Raw genomic sequence first — 18459 nt, 5'->3', positions numbered from 1 at the left:
AGTCTGAGCTACTCATAACTTTGCCTCTCTTATCCTCCTTTATTTTAGTATCTAACTATTTTTGTACTTTCTTTTTATGTGTCTATAGTAATAGATTATTACACATCTGTAGCCAAAGAAGAGAATAATGCTAGAAGTCTTTGAGATATTTGAGTGCTTATATAAAATGAAAGATTATAAAATATTAAATGTTTGATCATAAAGGATGATACTTTGATATTTCAAATATTTCTTATAAATTTTCCATGCATTAAAAGATTATTTTTTCTTCAGATAGAATACATATTTTTATATACAAGTACAGTACACTTGTATTTGTTATGTATATTTATTTGCATTTCATAGTTTCCACATAGGAATTCTAATCTTTCATAGCTCTAGTTGATGAAATATCAAATTTTTCACAGACGTAGTTGACACAAGTTATATTTGTGTAAAACAGGCATTTTATCATTAAATTTATTGGAGATGCAAATGTAATTTAGAGTGATTATTTCTTAAAGAAACTATGAAAGAGGAACCACGCAAGCTCAGAAATGTCATTTTTTTGCACAGATCAGCAAATGGCAGGCTAGCTTGATTAAAAAAATGTTTGATCAGTGTATGGAACATAAAATATTTAGTTGCATGGGTAAGTGGATGTGTCACAAGTGATTTCTGAATATCATGTTTCTCTCTGCTCTGCTTGGGATAGCTGGCACTCCCTGATGGGCACTTTGATTGTTTACATTGAAGGAATGCTTGCAGGGTTGACATTTTACAGTAAGAAATAAAAAGTCAAAGCAAGGCATTTTGCTTCTGTCTGAGCTGGTAGACAGGTGTACTGGCAAATCCACGACCTTCCCGGGAGAGAGATCTGGATCTTCCCTTAGCTGAGACTTAAAAATGCATACTGGAGTCCAAGAAGATGTAGACGTATTCTCTTGAAAGTATTTTAAAAATCAAGCTACCATCAATACAGAAACAAAACTCAAATCAGCAGCACTCTCAAGTCAGAGCAAATCTCAGTCATGATGTTGGGAGAGTTGCAAGGAGAAGAGGAAATTTGCCTGGGGAAGTACCTGTCTTCAAGTGCAGTCCTTGCAGCTCTGAGCTTGGTCATGGCATGGAGACAAATCAGCAAGGTTCAAGAGACACATTTTCTCATTTGATCTTGTTGATTCGTGGGCTTAAGGCTTCTCCCTTCGTGAGTGGGATTAAATGTTCATGTAAAGAAAACTCATAGAGCATTTAGCTACCTTGTTCTTCTGCTTTCTAGATTATTAGGAAATAACCCTTCAAATATGAAGTAGACATCAGGAGCCTTAGTCTACAGTGGCCTCTTCTACTTCATGATAATGATCTATGGTGTTTGGAAATTCCAGTCTGCCTCCCCCCCCCCCACCCCATCGCTGCCCAGGAGATTCTAAAAAGACTCTAGCATTAGCCTTGCTGACTCTGAATCTTCAGGTTCTCACTTGCTGTTTCATTTTTCACTCAATGTATAAGCAGGATTCACTTTGCATTTCAAAGCTATTATTAAAGTATACCAATATATTACAGGGACTAACGTTGCTGCCCAATTTCCACACTATGCCCTATGCTGCCATCCCTGAGACTAGATAACTAATGAAGAATATGGATTTTTTTTTACTCATAGTAATCTAGAGGGTGAGAAGTGAAAGGTACAAGTGCCAAGATGTTTGGTCATCTGGTGAGAGTTGCATTCCATGGGGAGGAGATATCCTCACAAGATGGAAGGCTGAAGCTCAGATTAATTGAATATTCTGTGAAGTTTTATATATATGGTCCTTAAATCTATTCCTTATATGAGGAGCTCTCAAGACCTCATCACATTTTTTTTTCCTTCTTTAATTTCTTTCTATTTTTGTTTATTTTTCTTATTTTACATATCGATCCCAGTTCCCTCTCTGCCCCACCCCCCTCTTCCACCCTCCCATGCCCCCGGACCACCATCCCATCCCATTCTGCCCCACTCCATATGTAGGGAGATGCCTTCCTGAAAGAGTCATCTAAATCTGTCAAGTCATTTGGAGTAGGGACTAGGCCCTCCCTCCTGTCTCTAGGCTAAGGGAGTATCCCTCCCTGGGGAATGTGCTCCCAAAGTCCTTTTGTGCACCATGGGTACATCCTTGTTCCACTGTCAGAAGTCACTCAGACTGCCCAGGCCTTCTAACTGAAACCCATGATCAGAGGGTCTGAGTCAGTCCCTTGTTGGATTCCCAGCTATCAGTCTGGGGGTCCATTAACTCCTCCTTGTTCAGGTCAACTGTCTCTATGTGTTTCTGCAGCCTGGTCTTGTCCTCCCTCTCTGCATCTGGATTCCAGTTTGGCTCAGTATTTAGCTGTGGGTGTCTGCTTCTGTTTTCATAAGCTACTAGATGGACCTCATCACTTTTTAAGGGTCATGCTTTGTTATGTCATAGTTTTACTGTAATGCTTCAACATCTGAATTTTAGAGGGGCATGTGCAAAGTACAGCGACGCCATAAATACCTACCTGATGCTGAAATGAACTTGTGTCTCTTCAGAGCATGCTACTCACCTCTAGTACATGCACCAACTTTATTGACAACATGTCAATATACAACAGTTTTTCTGAATTTTTAATTCATTTTCCCAGAGGCTGTGAAATCCCAGATCATGGCATTATCCAGTTTTATTGGCTGTCAGTAGTGGCTTGGTTTAATTCATATCAAAGTATCTACTTATTCCTCAGCTACCTGAGTTATCTTCCTAAATGCTGAACAAACATTCCTTTTCTCAGTTGTACCATCCTGATATTTAAAGAATGAACTCCACGTTCTTCAGCATGGGGATCAAGTGCGTCATAACTAGGTTCCAGAGTTACTCTTTGGGAATTGTTCCTGATATTTAATTCAACGAACATTGCTCTCTCTGTGATATCTCTATTTCTTGAATTTAGAGATTCTGGATCTTTTTTTTTTTTTTTTTTTGTACTGTGTGTCTTTCTGGCAGCCTGCTAGACTTTATGAGCTCATTTCTAGAATAATATATCTGTAGCCTTTGCAGTGAAATTCTAAGCAGCAACATTGTGCTGTTTTGATGTATAGGAATGAAGAAGAATATTAAATCATATTTGATGTGTTGGTTAGCTTCATGTCAGCTTGGCGCAGGCTGACGTCATCTTGGAGGAGGGAACTTCAATTAAGAAAATGCCTCCTTGAATTCCAACTGTAGGGCATTTTCTTCATTAGTGATTGATTGAGTCAGGGCAAGGTATTGCTTTTCCTGGGCTGGTAGTTTTGGGTTCCATAAGAAAGGAGACTGAGAAAGTTATAAGGAACAAGCCAGTAAGCAACACCCCTGTATGGATTCTATACCAACATCCTTCTACTTGTAGTTGTTTTACAAACTGAAAACACAGACACACGATTTCCTAAATCATGGTTGATTGTGATTATAACTATGTTTACATGTCTAATAAAGACCAGAATGACTGCATCACTATACATTACTCTATCCCTCAATGAAAGCATAAAACTGATCCAGTTTACAATCACATGATATTTTAAACAATGCCAGTATTTTTTGCTAGTTCCCATCTTCAACTATGGTTTTTGCCTCTTTCAATAATCAAATATGTCTGAAGAATCTTAAGCTGTGCCTAGTTATTTACTTTTAAATCAAATACCTACTAACACAAATGATATAATTATGCCTTCTTTTAAACATCTTATGTCAAATTTAAGTATCATGCATTACAATTTTAATATGTGGATGTTATCTATATTTAGGACCTAGTTTTTACAATCAGGTCCTGTGATTAACTTTTAGCATGTTTGTGATCTGTAAATGAATGTGAAATTAATTCATTGTGACTATCCATTTTCCATGGTCTTTCCTTTTATACTGTAGCAAGTACTAACTAATGTGGCAGAGTAATTGATTTCCTATTGTTGCAGCTCCCGATGGTCCTCCTGAAAATGTGCATGTGGTTGCAACATCTCCGTTTGGTATCAGTATCAGCTGGAGTGAACCTGCTGTCATAACTGGACCAATGTTCTACTTGATTGATGTCAAATCGGTAAGGCATGTCTTACCTACCCTGAAAGACAGTATAAAACACAGTTCATGGGGCAGATTATCTAGTCAGGGCTCTCAATTTTGTACCATGTTCCTTAGACCTTTCGTAGATTGTTTAGCTTAGGCATTGACTCTTTATTTACCAACTGCTCAAGAAAAATAGTATTAGTTCAATGCTTGTTGCACTTATTCTCAGGGAAATGACTATGCATATGTCAGAAAGTTGAAAACTTTGGAAAAGGATCTTTTAGAAAAGAATGGGAAGGAAGAGGTATTCAAGAAGCAATTTCCCAGATAAGTAAAGAGCTAAATCTTGAAAAAATTTAGAGAAAGGGGAGAGCAAAGAGAGATATCAAATTAAAAGAATCTTTCTTTTCTCAAAAACAATAACATAACCATTCCATGGCATGGCATTTAAAATTCGGTGTACTGAGACGTGAAGCTAGACTCATGTTGGGGACACTAACTTGTTAATGTTAATATTCTGCTTGAATGACTAAAACAGTGGCATGGCAAGAATTTTTATCACACTGACAGGCTGGTTGCTTGTTTCAGCATTCTGTTCTCTGCATTTGAGATGCAGGCTAGGTGAGGGGATGGAAACTGTACGAAAAAAGAGAGATACATGATAAAATCAGAGGAAGCATAGAAAAGGATCCAGATGAGAAACAGTTTAAGTCTGTGAGATTATTGAAAACTCAACTAACTCCTGATGGTGAGTGACAACAAGAATCAAGGATGATTGTAAGGTGTGTCACTTGGACACAAGAGGAATAAATCTGAGAAGTAAGCAGTGAGTACAAAAATAGACATGAGTTTGAGAAGCCTGGGAGTGAACCTTCTGTCTGTAGCTCCATTAGCAGAACTTCATACGTATGTAGAGCTCACGGGAGAGGAATAACCATTGCTTATCATAAAGTAGCTTATATCCTAGGGGCAGATGAGGCTAACTGTGGAACAGGTAAATATATTAATTTTTAAAGGAGATGCTTTTGCCTCAAAAGCCCTGCTATCATTAAAATCAAATGAGATTTTAATGTCTTCTCCCACATAATGTTCAGTTTTGGCTTCTATTTTAGAGTATATTTGTGATGATCTTTGTACATTAATAGATTAAAAACAAATAGCATGAGTGCCCTTGGAATATGTATTTAATGCAAATTATAAAAAGATAACTATGAAGGATACTTCATTAAAGAAAATCCTTTAGAATTTCCTTATGCTTACAGAAAATAAGAGAAACAAAAACGCTTTAGGATGATTTTGTAATCTTATTGTTACAGCATTCTTCCTGACCTTAAAATTGAGCAAGTGGGATTAAGAAAAGCAGGGTAGGAAGATGAGCAGGCACAGGTACCAGCTCTGTACTTAATTCCAGTAGAAATTAATGTATTCTGTGATTTTTTTATTACCTTTGTTCTCTGACTTAATTTGAATAACCTGTATACACCAAGACAAGATTAGGAAATGAAAATTCGGCTTTCACATAGCTCACAGTCATGTGGCTCACACGGCAATATAAACAATTATGAGGCAATACATGATGCTGTGGGGAAGACAACGAAGTAATTAGAAACATCTGCTGTGAGGACAGAATATAGAGGAGGCGTTACAGAGTAAATCAAACTGGTAGTGAGATTTGGGGATTGAACATCATTATAGCAAGCAGAAGTGATGCCAGTGAGCGAAGTAACGGAACACGAGGAGGAGGTAGAGTTGGGAGAGGGAGATCTGGAGTTCAGTTGTTGACTATGCTATATGATGTTATAGTTAGATGCTGGGGTGGTTTCATAGCAATAGCAGGTGATAAACTGATGAGTAAGCAATCTTGGAACTGAGGACTCACATGACTTGAGGCTTCACTCTGGGTCAGTAAGGTGTGGTTACTAACAACCAACATGGAGTAGGTCTACTAATGAAGAGGAAGTTAACTTATGTAGATGCTGCCTGATGATCTGCAATTATAGTTTTAGGACTTTTTTTAAAGCTCAAGTATACAGCACATGTGTCATGATATAATTTTACTAGTTGATATTGTTATCTGTTGTACAAATGGAAAACAGTGAATAGTTTAATATATAATGAAAGCATTTTACATGATCAGAGCTCACTTATTTTTTTGCATGATAGATAGTTTTGAACTCATAGGAGAAGTAGACTGAAATTTTACCTCAGTTGCCCTGTAGCCATAGAACTTGAGGGAGTCACCCAAAGTCTATAAATTTACCTCATGTAGATAGAAGTTTCTGTCCAGCATGGTCCCACAGCCTTTTAGTCCCAAATATAGAGACTTATATTAACTATAAACGGTTTGACCTATTGCTCATGCTTATTACTTACAAGCTCTTACAACTTAAATTAACCCATAATTCTTATCTGTGTTTAGCCATGTGACTTGGTACCTTTTCTCAGTAAGGCATTCTCATCTTGCTTCCTCTGCATCTGACTGAAGACTGTGTCTCTACCTTTCCTCTTTCCAGAATTCTCCAAGTCTGGTAGCCTTGCCTGTACTTCTTGCCTGCCTACTGGCTATTTAGCATTTTATTTAACCAACATGAGTAACAAATCTTTACAGTGTACAAGATTGTCCCATATCAGCCTGTGAATAATATGCCTCAAAGGGTCAACAATTCTCTCAAATTTGTATCAGGAAAATCCCTTCTTAATTTGTTACATGTACATGGTGTATGTGCATGCGTGCACACGTGTGTGTTGTGTGTGTGTGTGTGTTTGTGTGTGCATGTGTACATATTTGTGGAGGTCATAGGTCAATATTGGTGTCTTCTTCAGCCACTTAGCTCTTCTACCCCAGTCCTGGGATAACAAATGTGGCCTGGCCCACCTGTCCTTTATATAGATACTGGGGCTCCAAACAAAGGTTCCCATGGTTGTATAGCAAGCACTTACATACTAAATAATTACCTAAAGCCTTTCTATTTAATACTAAAGCTTTATCCATGTTTAATGTCTAGAGTGTTGGACAAAAAATTCCATAAAAGATAAACTATATTTGAACAAAACATATAATTATCAAAACATTTAATATATCTAAAGACCTCATTTGTGCATGTGTTCCAATTATGATGTTTATAGTTAATTGTGTCCATCATCACTGCTATATCTAACAGTGGTTGGCTAAGCATTTTTTGATCTCTAATTACAATAACAATTATTGAAAAATGATGGCGAAGAAATATGAATCTGGAGAGTAGGGATGGTTTGAAGGGAAGGCAGGGGAGAACTGTTGTAATTATGTTATAATCTCAAAATAAAAGGGAATAAAATAAAATTAGGAAAAGAAGAAGTTAAAAGGGCAGACAGAACATATCAATGTGCATTTCAAAAAGAAATTGCCCTCTCACAATTATGATTCACTTAGAAAGTATATAAATGCAGTTTAACCATCTATACCTTCTGAATTATGTTACAAAGCATAATTTGTCAGAATAATAAAAAAAGTCAAAATCATTATGTCAAGTACTTTAGATCTGTTCTTTATATATTCTCAACAAGGTAGAATAATTTAGTATTATCACCTCAGTAGAAACTAAGACCACATGAGTGGCTTGACAAATGGAGTTAATCGACCAATTTAGAATTTGAATGCTGGGTGGTTAGGCCACCAAAACCTACACACATTTTCTACTTTAAACTATTGAGGTAGAAAATAGTTTCATTGAATCTGAAAGTGACTTTTGCTTATTCAATTGATAGGCTGGTTGATCATGGTGGCTCGATTACATTCTCTGACTTTCCACTGTGAAAATAATCACAAATAGATCAACTTTTATCATAGTACTTTGCTTTTCTCAGAAAGATCGGATTTCAAAGCAAATGAATAAATATTGGCCAGATCAGTATACCTGTAGCTGTTGTTACCTGTCTTAATTGCTAGCAACTTTTTCCCCCATAGGTAGATAATGATGACTTTAACATGTCCTTCGTGAAGTCAAATGAAGAAAACAAAACAATAGAAATTAACGACCTGAAAGTATTCACAAGGTATTCCGTGGTGATCACGGCATTTATTGGAAATGTTAGCGGGGCATATGACGAAGGGAAGTCAAGTGTGGAAGTGATTATTACCACTCTAGAATCAGGTAAGGGCTACTTTCCATCTGGCCTAACAATGAGATGAGCTTGGCTGTTGGCCTATCTTATAATTCCTCATGCTCTTCTGCAGAAATGATATGTGCTATGGGAGGCAAAGTAGAGTGTGCAGAGTGCTCAGTCCTTGGATACGAGGAACCACATTTAGGGCAACCCATTGTATTTTTTTTTTTCTTTAAAGATACTGAATTGTTGTGCCTACCAGGTAATTTGTCTTAAGTGTTTTCCACTAACAACGTTTCATCTAAAATTTCACTTTGACTATGTCTGTCCTGATTTTTTTTTTTTAAATGAAAATTGACAAGTAATATTAAGGAATCTGACATTACAGTCAGGTCACATACAGTTGCTTTCTTAATCACGTGACACGCTGCATCATGTGATTGTTCCATAAATGTCAGAATCCACACAGATTTCCTCTAGCTCCTTGAGCAGGGTCTGGATGAATAAAAGGACCATTAAAGGGAATAGGAAGTCGAAGTGGAGAGTGAATCTCCCAGCGCCTGCTTGTCCACCTTCTTCAGACTCCTGGGTTCTTTGTCTCCAGTTATGTCGTGGGAAACATCAGGTGAAGGGCTGTGTTGCTATGGTCTATTTGTTGCTGTCTCTAAGGTACATAAGAGGAGATAAAATATTATTTATCTTGTTTCTTTATTATTCTATGACTTCCAATATTTACTGCAAAGGGAGGACTCTAATTTGCAAGGCACTTTTTCTTCTTGCTTCTTCTTGTTTCTGTTTTGCTGCCAAGTATAGCAGGGATTTGTAATTTGACTATGTTTTTGCATTTCTTCCCCACACTTCTTTATGAACAAGGAATTGGCGAATATACTCACCTGTATACCAAAAAACATGGCTTGCCAGTCAGTCTCGTCCTAGCTATGGTTCTCAACCTGTGGGTTGCAATCCCCATGGCTTGCACAGCAGATGTTTACATTATGATCCATAACAGTAGCAAAATTACAGTTATGAAGTAGCAATGAAATATTTTTTGGTGTGTGTGGGGGAGTCATCACAACTTGAGGAACTGTATTAAATGGTCAAAACATTAGGAAGATTGAGAAACACTGCCCTAGAAGTTAGCAAATAGTACTACTACCAGAAAAAAAAGCAAACTAAACCTCTGAGAATAGAATTTATTATGTAAAGCCTTGTGTAATTTTGGGGTATGAAATTGTTGCCAGCTTGAGAGAATTCCTTGCCTTATCCAGCTTAAAGCCTGATCTTCAATTTTCAGAAACATTTTCTACATAAAAATAAGGATACATTTCTTAAGTAATGTAAATGTGTAAAAACAAGTGGGAACATATCTGTTTAAGCCAGACTAAGCTTTATTTTGTCTATAAAGCTTTCTACTTAACATGGGATATTTCAAAAGATGATGAATTTTTCTGATCATCGCTTTTACTCACTTTCATTTATCTGCATTGGAGGGGTGCTGCAAGATTCTCTCTGCAAAGAAGTTTGAAGTTAAGGAAGCCTGAGTGTCTTAACTGTCTTAACCTCACAGATGGTTTTGACTAAAAAGAAAAAAAAAATATCATTTCTATGTCATTCAAATAACAATAAATTACAAATTCATTTTGATGATGTGATGTAAAGAACAGTACTCTATAACCTTAAAACAATATTTTCTCATGTATTACTTCATTTCATAACTTCTTATAACTAGTAATATACTAGTCTGTTTTTTTTGTTTTTTTGTTTTTTTTTTTTTTTTTTTTTTTTTTTGCTTTGTTTTAATAAGGGAGTGTTTCATTAGCCCGGATTACTAATTATACACAGTAATGTGTCATTGTGAGAATTTCTCACATGAATGTACTTTGATCAAATGCAATTTCTCTAACCTCCCCTTCATGATTACCCTCCTTTCTATAATAGTCTTCCAAAGAAAAATCTTATATAATTTTTAATTAGTTCTTTAAGGATTTCCTACAATGAATTTTGACCATTAATGAATTTTGACCATATTTGCTTCGGTGCCCCAACTTTTCCTAGGGACACACTCTTCTCTTATACCCAATTTCTGCCCCCATCTTAGCAAGGCCAATTTGTGTGGCCCAAATATTCTTGTATGTATGAAGTCCTACTTGAATGCACTCAACTTATTATGGCCCACAATTTCAGAGGAAACTGGCCCCTTCTTTCCTAGCAGCCAACTGTTGCCAATAGCTCCTTGGCTAGGGATGGTACATTGTGCTCAGCTCACCTCTTCATGCTGGAGTCACAACTAGCATGCATTTATATGTGCAGCTGTCCTGCTGTGTTTGTATTTTAGTAGAATGAACTGGAATTTTACAACTTTCAGCAATTAAAAAGACCTAATTAGAAAACTGTCAAAAACCATAAAGAGATATTTTATCCATCAGGAGGTATAGTTAGGAAATAAACACACATTAAGATAAAATTTCAAGATCATTAGCCCTTACATAAATGCAAATTAAACCCACAACATCATGCAACCACACATCTAATGAAACAGAATTACATAATAATTTTAAAAGTAGTAATAATACCAAATAATGGCAAAGATGTAAACTGAACTCTTGCCACTTGCCACTGGGAATATAAAGTGATATAGATACAAGGAAAAATATTTGACAGTCTCTTGTAAAACTAAACATTTACTTCCCATATGGCCAAGCAATTAATAGTCAGCAATGATCACAAAGAATCTAAAACTTTCATTTATATGTGTATGGAGAGTAATGTCAGACTTACTAGAAATGACAAAAACTGGAAACAGCACAGATGTCTTTCCATGTTAAACAAATACTGTTAAGCTATAAAATGAAACACTTCCTTGGTTACTGTTAGGGCTGCTGTCCCTTTCTCCTGCAGCTGGGGACTTTACATCTGGCGAAGATGACTCAGAGGGTATAGATATTTGTCACCAAGACTAATGGTCAGAACTCCATCCCAAGAACACACATGTTGGAAGGAGAGAACAAAGCCTTGTAAGCTGTTCTCTGCCTTCCCCATACTCAACACAGCACCCAAATGACAAATATATATATATATTATTATTATTACTATTATTATTATTATTATTATTATTATTATTATTAAAATGCTGAAGAGGAAAAGACAACAGATATAAAGAACAATTCAATTAGAGGGAGGCATGTAGTAAACTACAAAGGCACGGAAGGTGAAGGTTCTTTATGTAAGGGGCTAGTCTTATCTTTTCCATGTTGATGATGGCAGGAATCTATATATGGCTTACAGTGTCACAAATGTGAATCACACACAAAAGCTTGAAAACAGCGATGATATCAGAACAAAGCCTGACATCTCAATAACAACAGTATTGCACAGATGCTTGCTCTCTGGATCAGCACTGAATACAGCCATGTGCAGCATCACCACTGGGAACCCCAGGAAGGGTACATGGGGGCTCTGACCTTCGCATGAAAACTTCCTGTGAATCCCTATTACTTTGGAATGAAGTAATTCAAAAGTTGAGGAGGCATGTTCTGTTCAAGTCTATACAAACTGGGCTGCCGAGGCAACAGAAGGTACTGGATTTAATTCCCAGTACTAAACACAGAACACATTCACAAAAGCAAACAAATAAACTGGAGCACCACTAGAATTTCCAGGAAATAAAGTCAGTGCTTGGTCATTTTTCTCATTTCAATAATACATGTTTTCTTATAGTATCTTTAATTAGCCTTTCCAAAATAGAAGCGTGAAGGAGATACATTTTACATTGAGATTTAAAATTTATAATTGTCAACTTTTTTATTTTCAGTGCCCAAGGACCCACCCAACAATGTGACATTTCAGAAGATACCGGATGAAGTAACGAAGTTTCAGTTAACATTCCTTCCACCTTCTCAACCCAACGGAAATATCCAAGTATATCAAGCATTGGTCTGCCGAGAAGATGATCCTACCGCTGTTCACGTTCATAACCTCAGCATTATCCAGAAGACAGACACGTCCGTCATCGCAGTGTTAGAAGGCCTGAAGGGTGGACGCACATACAACATCAGTGTAAGCAGCCATGGCTTTTTACTGCCTAAGCCAGTTTATAAAGTCAGCATTCCAAAACATGTCTGCATACCACATGTCAGCCTATTTCCTGCAAAAATATAGCAAGTACTACTAAGAAACTTATCCAAGAATAGCAGACACCTGGAAAGAGCTTAAACATAGAAGAATAGTGACATACAGAGCTACCTCAAAGGAAACTATGAAGGAGACACGCAAAAGCGAATTTTGAAGAAAATGGCAGAAATAGGCTATTTCATCATTCATTCCTCTAAATCCTTTTTATTTTCTGTTAGCATGTTAACAATAATTTTACAAAAGATGGGAGACATGTACAAAAACGTGTGCAAGTTCACATGCACGAACAAACACCCAACGTATTTCTTCCTGTATTTATTTTGTGTCACACCTTAGGGATTATAAGCAAAATTGTTTTGGTTCCGAAACATCACCTTTCAGCAACTTATCATCCAGGGTAACAAGCCCCAGGGCAGCTTCCTTTGCTCAGAGCAACTGTAATTAATGAGTTATTCATAAGAATATTGTTCACAATAGGTGAATATGTTCCTTGCTTCAACTCTGTACTTTCCCAAGGTTCTTGTTGCAATTCCAGTTAAGTTGGGTGAGATACTTATTAGAAGATGAATGGAAATTTGAGCCTGACTTCAAGTTCTGATTTCGATATCCACCTGGAAAACATCTACAAGTGTGTGACTCAGGTTTTGCAAGTGAAAAGTTGGGGATAGGAATGGTAACCTCTTGCAGAACATTCTGTGAGGAACAAATACAGAAAGAAATGCTGTTGAAAACAAGGGAAAATAAGAAAAAAACAATGTACAGCTGGTCTGTAAAGAAAAACATAACTGCTTGTGAATTGCAATATAAACATCTCAGGATATTGAAATTTATCATGAATATTCAGATTTAACAAGATTCCCAAGGAACTTCAATGCATCCTGCTGTTTAAGAAGTACTTCCAGTTTTTACACCAGTTTTTCTTATGCATCACCACAGTTTAAGTCACATAATAAAGAAAAGATCACCACTTATTTCAAATAATTCCTTGTTAAAAGTCACAGGCAAGAACAAATTTTTGTTTTAGTTATTTTATTCGAAGTCCATGGGGATGGGTATTTAATAGAACTTCCATGTACCATGTATTATTAATAGTTTAATTTGACAAAAACATTTCCAAAATATTGACATAATGAAAGGACAGACTGTTAATATATAAAATGAGTTAATTCCAAAGACTATTCTACATATGCCAAATTGTGTTCAATAATTACAAGAGAATTGAACTGCTCCCTTGGTCTTTGTTTTATTCAGCCAGACGAGGGGAAGGCAAAGACTCTAGGTCCTGAGCTTCCTGAGTACAAAGCTAATTGAAAGGGTTCACATTTGTGTAAATCACCCTCTGTGTACACAAACAGAAATGTTTTATGTGTATATGCCGCATTATGCGGGGTATGCATCAGATACTTCAGGGCAGGGGTGAAGAAGGGCATTAAGGCCAACTTTCAGGAGGATGATTTAATACAGGAAAATGAGGAGCCAGGGGGAATTGGGTTTCATCTAAGACTCAAGCAGCAGATCTTGAATATGGATTTAAATGAGGGCAAAATGTTCTAGCTACAGAGAGAAGTAACAGATGTTAAAGTAGAGGGAGAGGTCGTGTAAGCATGGTGGTTTTCCACTCCTTTCCTCCCGTGGGTTCACATGGCAGCCCAGCCTTCCTGGTCTTGGTATTGGGGACCTCTGTGTCAGCATTTAGTCCCAGGACTTTAGTTCCAGAATATTAACTGTGAGAAATTCTTGATTGTTAATGTTCTTTCCGATACGTGTGGTATTAAATGGGTTTGAGAAAATATAGTTATTAATAGGCAGATTCAAAAGTTTTCCAAAGAGAGATCATTTTAAAAATTGTTCATAACTGTGTTCACTTGCACATGTGTAGACAGGAGGCTTGGAGTAGTGATAAGCCCTTTCTTTGTTCCAGGTTTACGCTATCAACAGTGCTGGTGCCGGGCCAAAAGCGCAGATGCGAATAACCATGGATATTAAAGGTATATATGAACTGCCTTCCATTAAACTTCTGTTTTCTTGACCAGATGGTGATTGAAATCTGAGTCACACGTGGGAAGCTAACCTTTACATGATGAATATACATGTGACATGCATTTATTAAGTAATAATGTGCGCATATTGAAAGTATAGTTTAAACATCTAAATGATGACATGGATTATTGTCGAAGGGAATGTCCATTCTAAAGGCTGTCAACTACACTTTATTTTTATTGGGAAGAGAACTTTCTGGAATTGCAACTGCCTAGACTGAGTCTCTGTTTGTATTAGGAGTTGGATTCTGCTCAGCCGACTACCAAACTCCCATATAACAAACCTTGTAATTTTAATTCTAAAGTATATCTACCACTCCATTACTCTTGCACATATTTTAGTAAAAATTCCCCTCTAACAAATAACCACAAAACCCCAAAGAGGAGTTTGAGTCCATTTGACCAGTAACTGCCTGCCCATATACTGAAATCAAGCATTTTTGGAGCTACCTCTATCACATACGGGAGTACTAAAAATGAAAGAAAACAGAAGGTCCCAAGATGAGTAAGAAAGCTCTTGTGCAGCCTTGACATGAGTGTCTGAGTCTGGTCTTATTGTGACTCGTGTTGCCTGCTCTTTCCTGAAGGGAGGTGAAAGGGGTAAATCGGGAGGATGAGGGTTAGGCCATGGGGAGGAGTGGACTGAGGGGAGAAAAAAAAAAAAAAAAAACTAGAACCCTTAAGTGTTTGTCCCAGGGAGGCTGTAGTAGAATTCCAGCTAGGATGTATTTCTAAAGGAAGTATCAATGTCTCTTTCTTTGCAAGAGACAGTAGAGTACACTGGCTGGCAAGCCAGCCTTTCAGACTGTTTAGATAACTCGCGAGACTGAATCCTGGGTTGGTCTTTAGATAGCTGCTCGACTTTGGAAAATTTTCTCAACATTTGTAAGTCTAGAAAGCGCAGGTGCCCTTAGTTCCTACCTTGCAGCTTTTTTATTATGAGGATTTAAGAGTGAACATCTTTGAAAAAAATCCTTCAAAAAAACCTGAACGTTGTTATTGTCAATAGTATGAGATGGTCATTGCCAGATGCAATTTTACAGTTTATCCTTTTACTAATGACTAATAAATATAGGTGTATTCTTATTTATAAGCATTGTTTATCTTATTTGACAAATTCCTGGAGGGGTGGCTCGGGGGTTAAAAGCACTTGCTGCTCTCAAAGGCCCTGGTTAAGTTCTCAGCACCTGCTTTGGGTTTCTGCAATGACCTGTTCACTCTGGTTCTTGGTTCCAGTGCCCTCTTCTGACTCTGCAATCCGTGCAGACAAACACTCTGCACATAGACAATGAGCAACTACATATACACATACACATGCATTTTTTTTTTAAATTAGTAAGTCTGTATCTTAGAATATACAAACATGTAAGTTGTTTCAACTTTAATATTTTTTTCACAAAATGACTTCAGAATAAACAAAGCACGGTGGAATCATACCATCTGGATTTCTTTTCATCACTTTATACACATGCGCATATAAACAAGCACATTATACACAGTATTTTAATGCTTTCCCAAAACTTCTTATTTCACTATTTTTGAATAACTTTTTTATTTAAATTTGAATCAACCTTGTTTCACATGTCAGTTCCAGTTCCTGCACTCTCCTGTTTCCCCCTCCCCCACCCCCCATCCCATCCCGTTTCTGCTCCCCAGGCAGGGTGAGGCCTTCCATGGGCAGTCTTCAATGTCTGTCATATCATTTGGAGCAGGGCCCAGGCCCTCCCCCCATGTGTCTAGGCTGAGAGAGTATCCCTCTACGTGGGATCATTTCACATGATTCGCCCACCTTCATGACAAATGCTTCTGGCCTCCACCCTTCACCAAATGCCTGCAGAGACATACAAGGCCATGGGAGCTGTGGTGGAGCCCATAGAGATAACTTCGATAGCCTTTCGTGCTACATATGGTTTGTTTTGTTAGCTACATAGTGTATTGATTTAGAAGCAATCCCACTAAAATTTCATCTGACAGCTAATATACAGTTGGATCATGGGACCCAAATAACGGGTACCTGTTACTGAGATTTGCCCTCAAGGATTCCTGGTGACCTTACTGTGGGTTCAGAATAGAGAACTCCCCAGGCCTTTTCCTAGAAGGCCCTTCCCTTCATTCTGTGACTGCTGCATCAGGCATTTGTGTCTGGAGGGTCTTGCCCCCTTCCCCTGCACTTTGCCTCTTCATTCATCACAGACTAGCCCTCAATGAGCCTCATACATATCCAGTCTCACTCCAATCTTTACTCGTCAGAGTGCCAAAGTGATGGATGAGCTAAGAGATTTGCTTTTGGGTACAATGCAGAACAGTGAGTCAAAGACTCAAGTCACAGGGTTTGGTTCCAGCCTTGATATTCACCGTTTGTATTTGTTATCTCAATTCTTACCTATTAAGAGGAAACAATATTGCAAGTTGTGTGAAACTGTAGAGGAATTTTGTTAAAGATTGGTTTGGATACATAACTTTCAAACACACATCAACATAAACACAGCTATTATAAGACGGTAACAAGCAGAAACCCTAAAAATATTGGTTTGGGGACGTTTGTATTTATTGATGGAAAAATGTTAAATATTATCATATCTTTGAAATTATTCTAAATATTATCTACTAATGTTAAAGACATATAGATGATGAACCGGAGAGATGAACAAAATATTTGAAACACAAGTGTGATGACCAGAGTTCAAACTCCCAGATCCCATATCAAACTCAAGCAGTCATAGTGGTTGCCTGTAATTCAGTACTATGGTGTCAGAGGTGACAGATCTCAGGGACAAGCTAGCGAACTAGACTAGCTGGATTCTTTATGTTTCTAGTGAAGTAAAGTGAAAAGTGAACAGAGAAGACATGCAACAGCAAATCTAGGCTGCCTCATGAGTGTACACACTCACGTATACACACCTGCACAGTTGTGCCCCTTTACACTTGCATTACACAGATACTACCTGCACACACACATAGAGTGAACGTTTCTTAAATTCTACCATCTTGGAATCTCGTCTACAGAAATAAAAGGGCAAACAAAGTCAACTGTTTGAGGTTAATTACCAGAAATGATGAAAACTGTAAGAAAATTAAATTCTCGCCCTTGGACAGTGGTTGAAGGAATATTATGCATCTGTACCACATACTGTAGCCATGAAAAAGCATGAGTTAGCATTGTATCTCTGTCTGGGGAAGACATGAGAAACAAATATGATGGGTAATTGTAACACCCTGTGTATCTGCATTAGAAAACTCAATAGTAAGAAGCCTGTTACATATGAATCTGAAATTATACCTGATAATGTGGTCATTACCAAAACTAAGGGAGATGGTTACGCAGGTTTTGACATGGATAAACAGTATGAAAGATGACATGACTAGGATAGAAATTACTCAACATGATCACAAAAGTGGAGAAAAAGCACGCAAACAAGTTAGTGAGATGTGAATAATCTCTGAAAATTATTTGTGACAACATTTATAAATTATTTTTAATGCACGAGGAAGAGTCACATGTCTGAAAATTGCACCTGGGCTTCAGTTTCTCAGGAAAGCCTCAAGTAAATAATTATACCTTTATGAGATAATAGTTATTGCATATACCCACAACTATACCCACAAACAACTAACTGTTTAGTTTGCTATTTACATGTGCCGTCTGTCACTTTATCTGTTAGTTACCTGCATGAAATGAAATTGGGAAGGGTTTTTTTTTTTTTTTTGAGCAGAAAAGAATTAGTTATATTTTACTGTTTTTTAGCTCCAGCACGACCAAAGACCAAACCAATTCCTGTTCATGATGCTACAGGAAAACTGCTCGTGACATCAACAACAATTGCAATCCGAATGCCGATATGCTACTACAATGACGATCATGGGCCAATCAAAAACATCCAAGTGCTTGTGGCAGAAACAGGAGGTACCTTAGATCTCAGTCTACCTTGGGAGACTGTGGAATGCCAATTTCTGATTGTTAAAGAAAGTTCTTCTCAAAATTAAGTAAAGTTGCCTCATAATTCTGATATAATTGAAGGTTATCAATAGATTTAATATTATCAGTAATTACACTATTAACTTATATTTAAAATACTATACTCAAATGAGGAAAGGAATAATCTATTTATTGTGGATACTGGTTGCAATGATTTGATTTTTGCCATGACAGAATCTTGAGAGCTTCTTTGGAAGTATGAAGAATAGTGACA

At 37.2% G+C, this 18459-nt stretch overlaps 1 protein-coding gene across 1 annotated transcript in view; it reads left to right on the top strand.

Moving 5' to 3' along the window:
- Positions 1-18459, top strand: part of Ptprq (protein tyrosine phosphatase receptor type Q) — a 168320-nt gene that overhangs the window by 104314 nt on the left and 45547 nt on the right. Inside the window, exons 26-30 of the mRNA XM_051206414.1 lie at positions 3926-4047; positions 7960-8146; positions 11911-12155; positions 14152-14218; positions 18015-18173. Of these exons, the coding sequence (XP_051062371.1) occupies positions 3926-4047; positions 7960-8146; positions 11911-12155; positions 14152-14218; positions 18015-18173 (780 nt within the window). The remainder of the gene's footprint in view (positions 1-3925; positions 4048-7959; positions 8147-11910; positions 12156-14151; positions 14219-18014; positions 18174-18459) is intronic.

The sequence above is a fragment of the Phodopus roborovskii genome, unplaced genomic scaffold (assembly GCF_943737965.1).
Source record: "Phodopus roborovskii unplaced genomic scaffold, PHOROB, whole genome shotgun sequence".
Lineage (NCBI taxonomy): Eukaryota > Metazoa > Chordata > Mammalia > Rodentia > Cricetidae > Phodopus > Phodopus roborovskii.
This window is presented reverse-complemented; position numbering and strand designations above follow the sequence as displayed.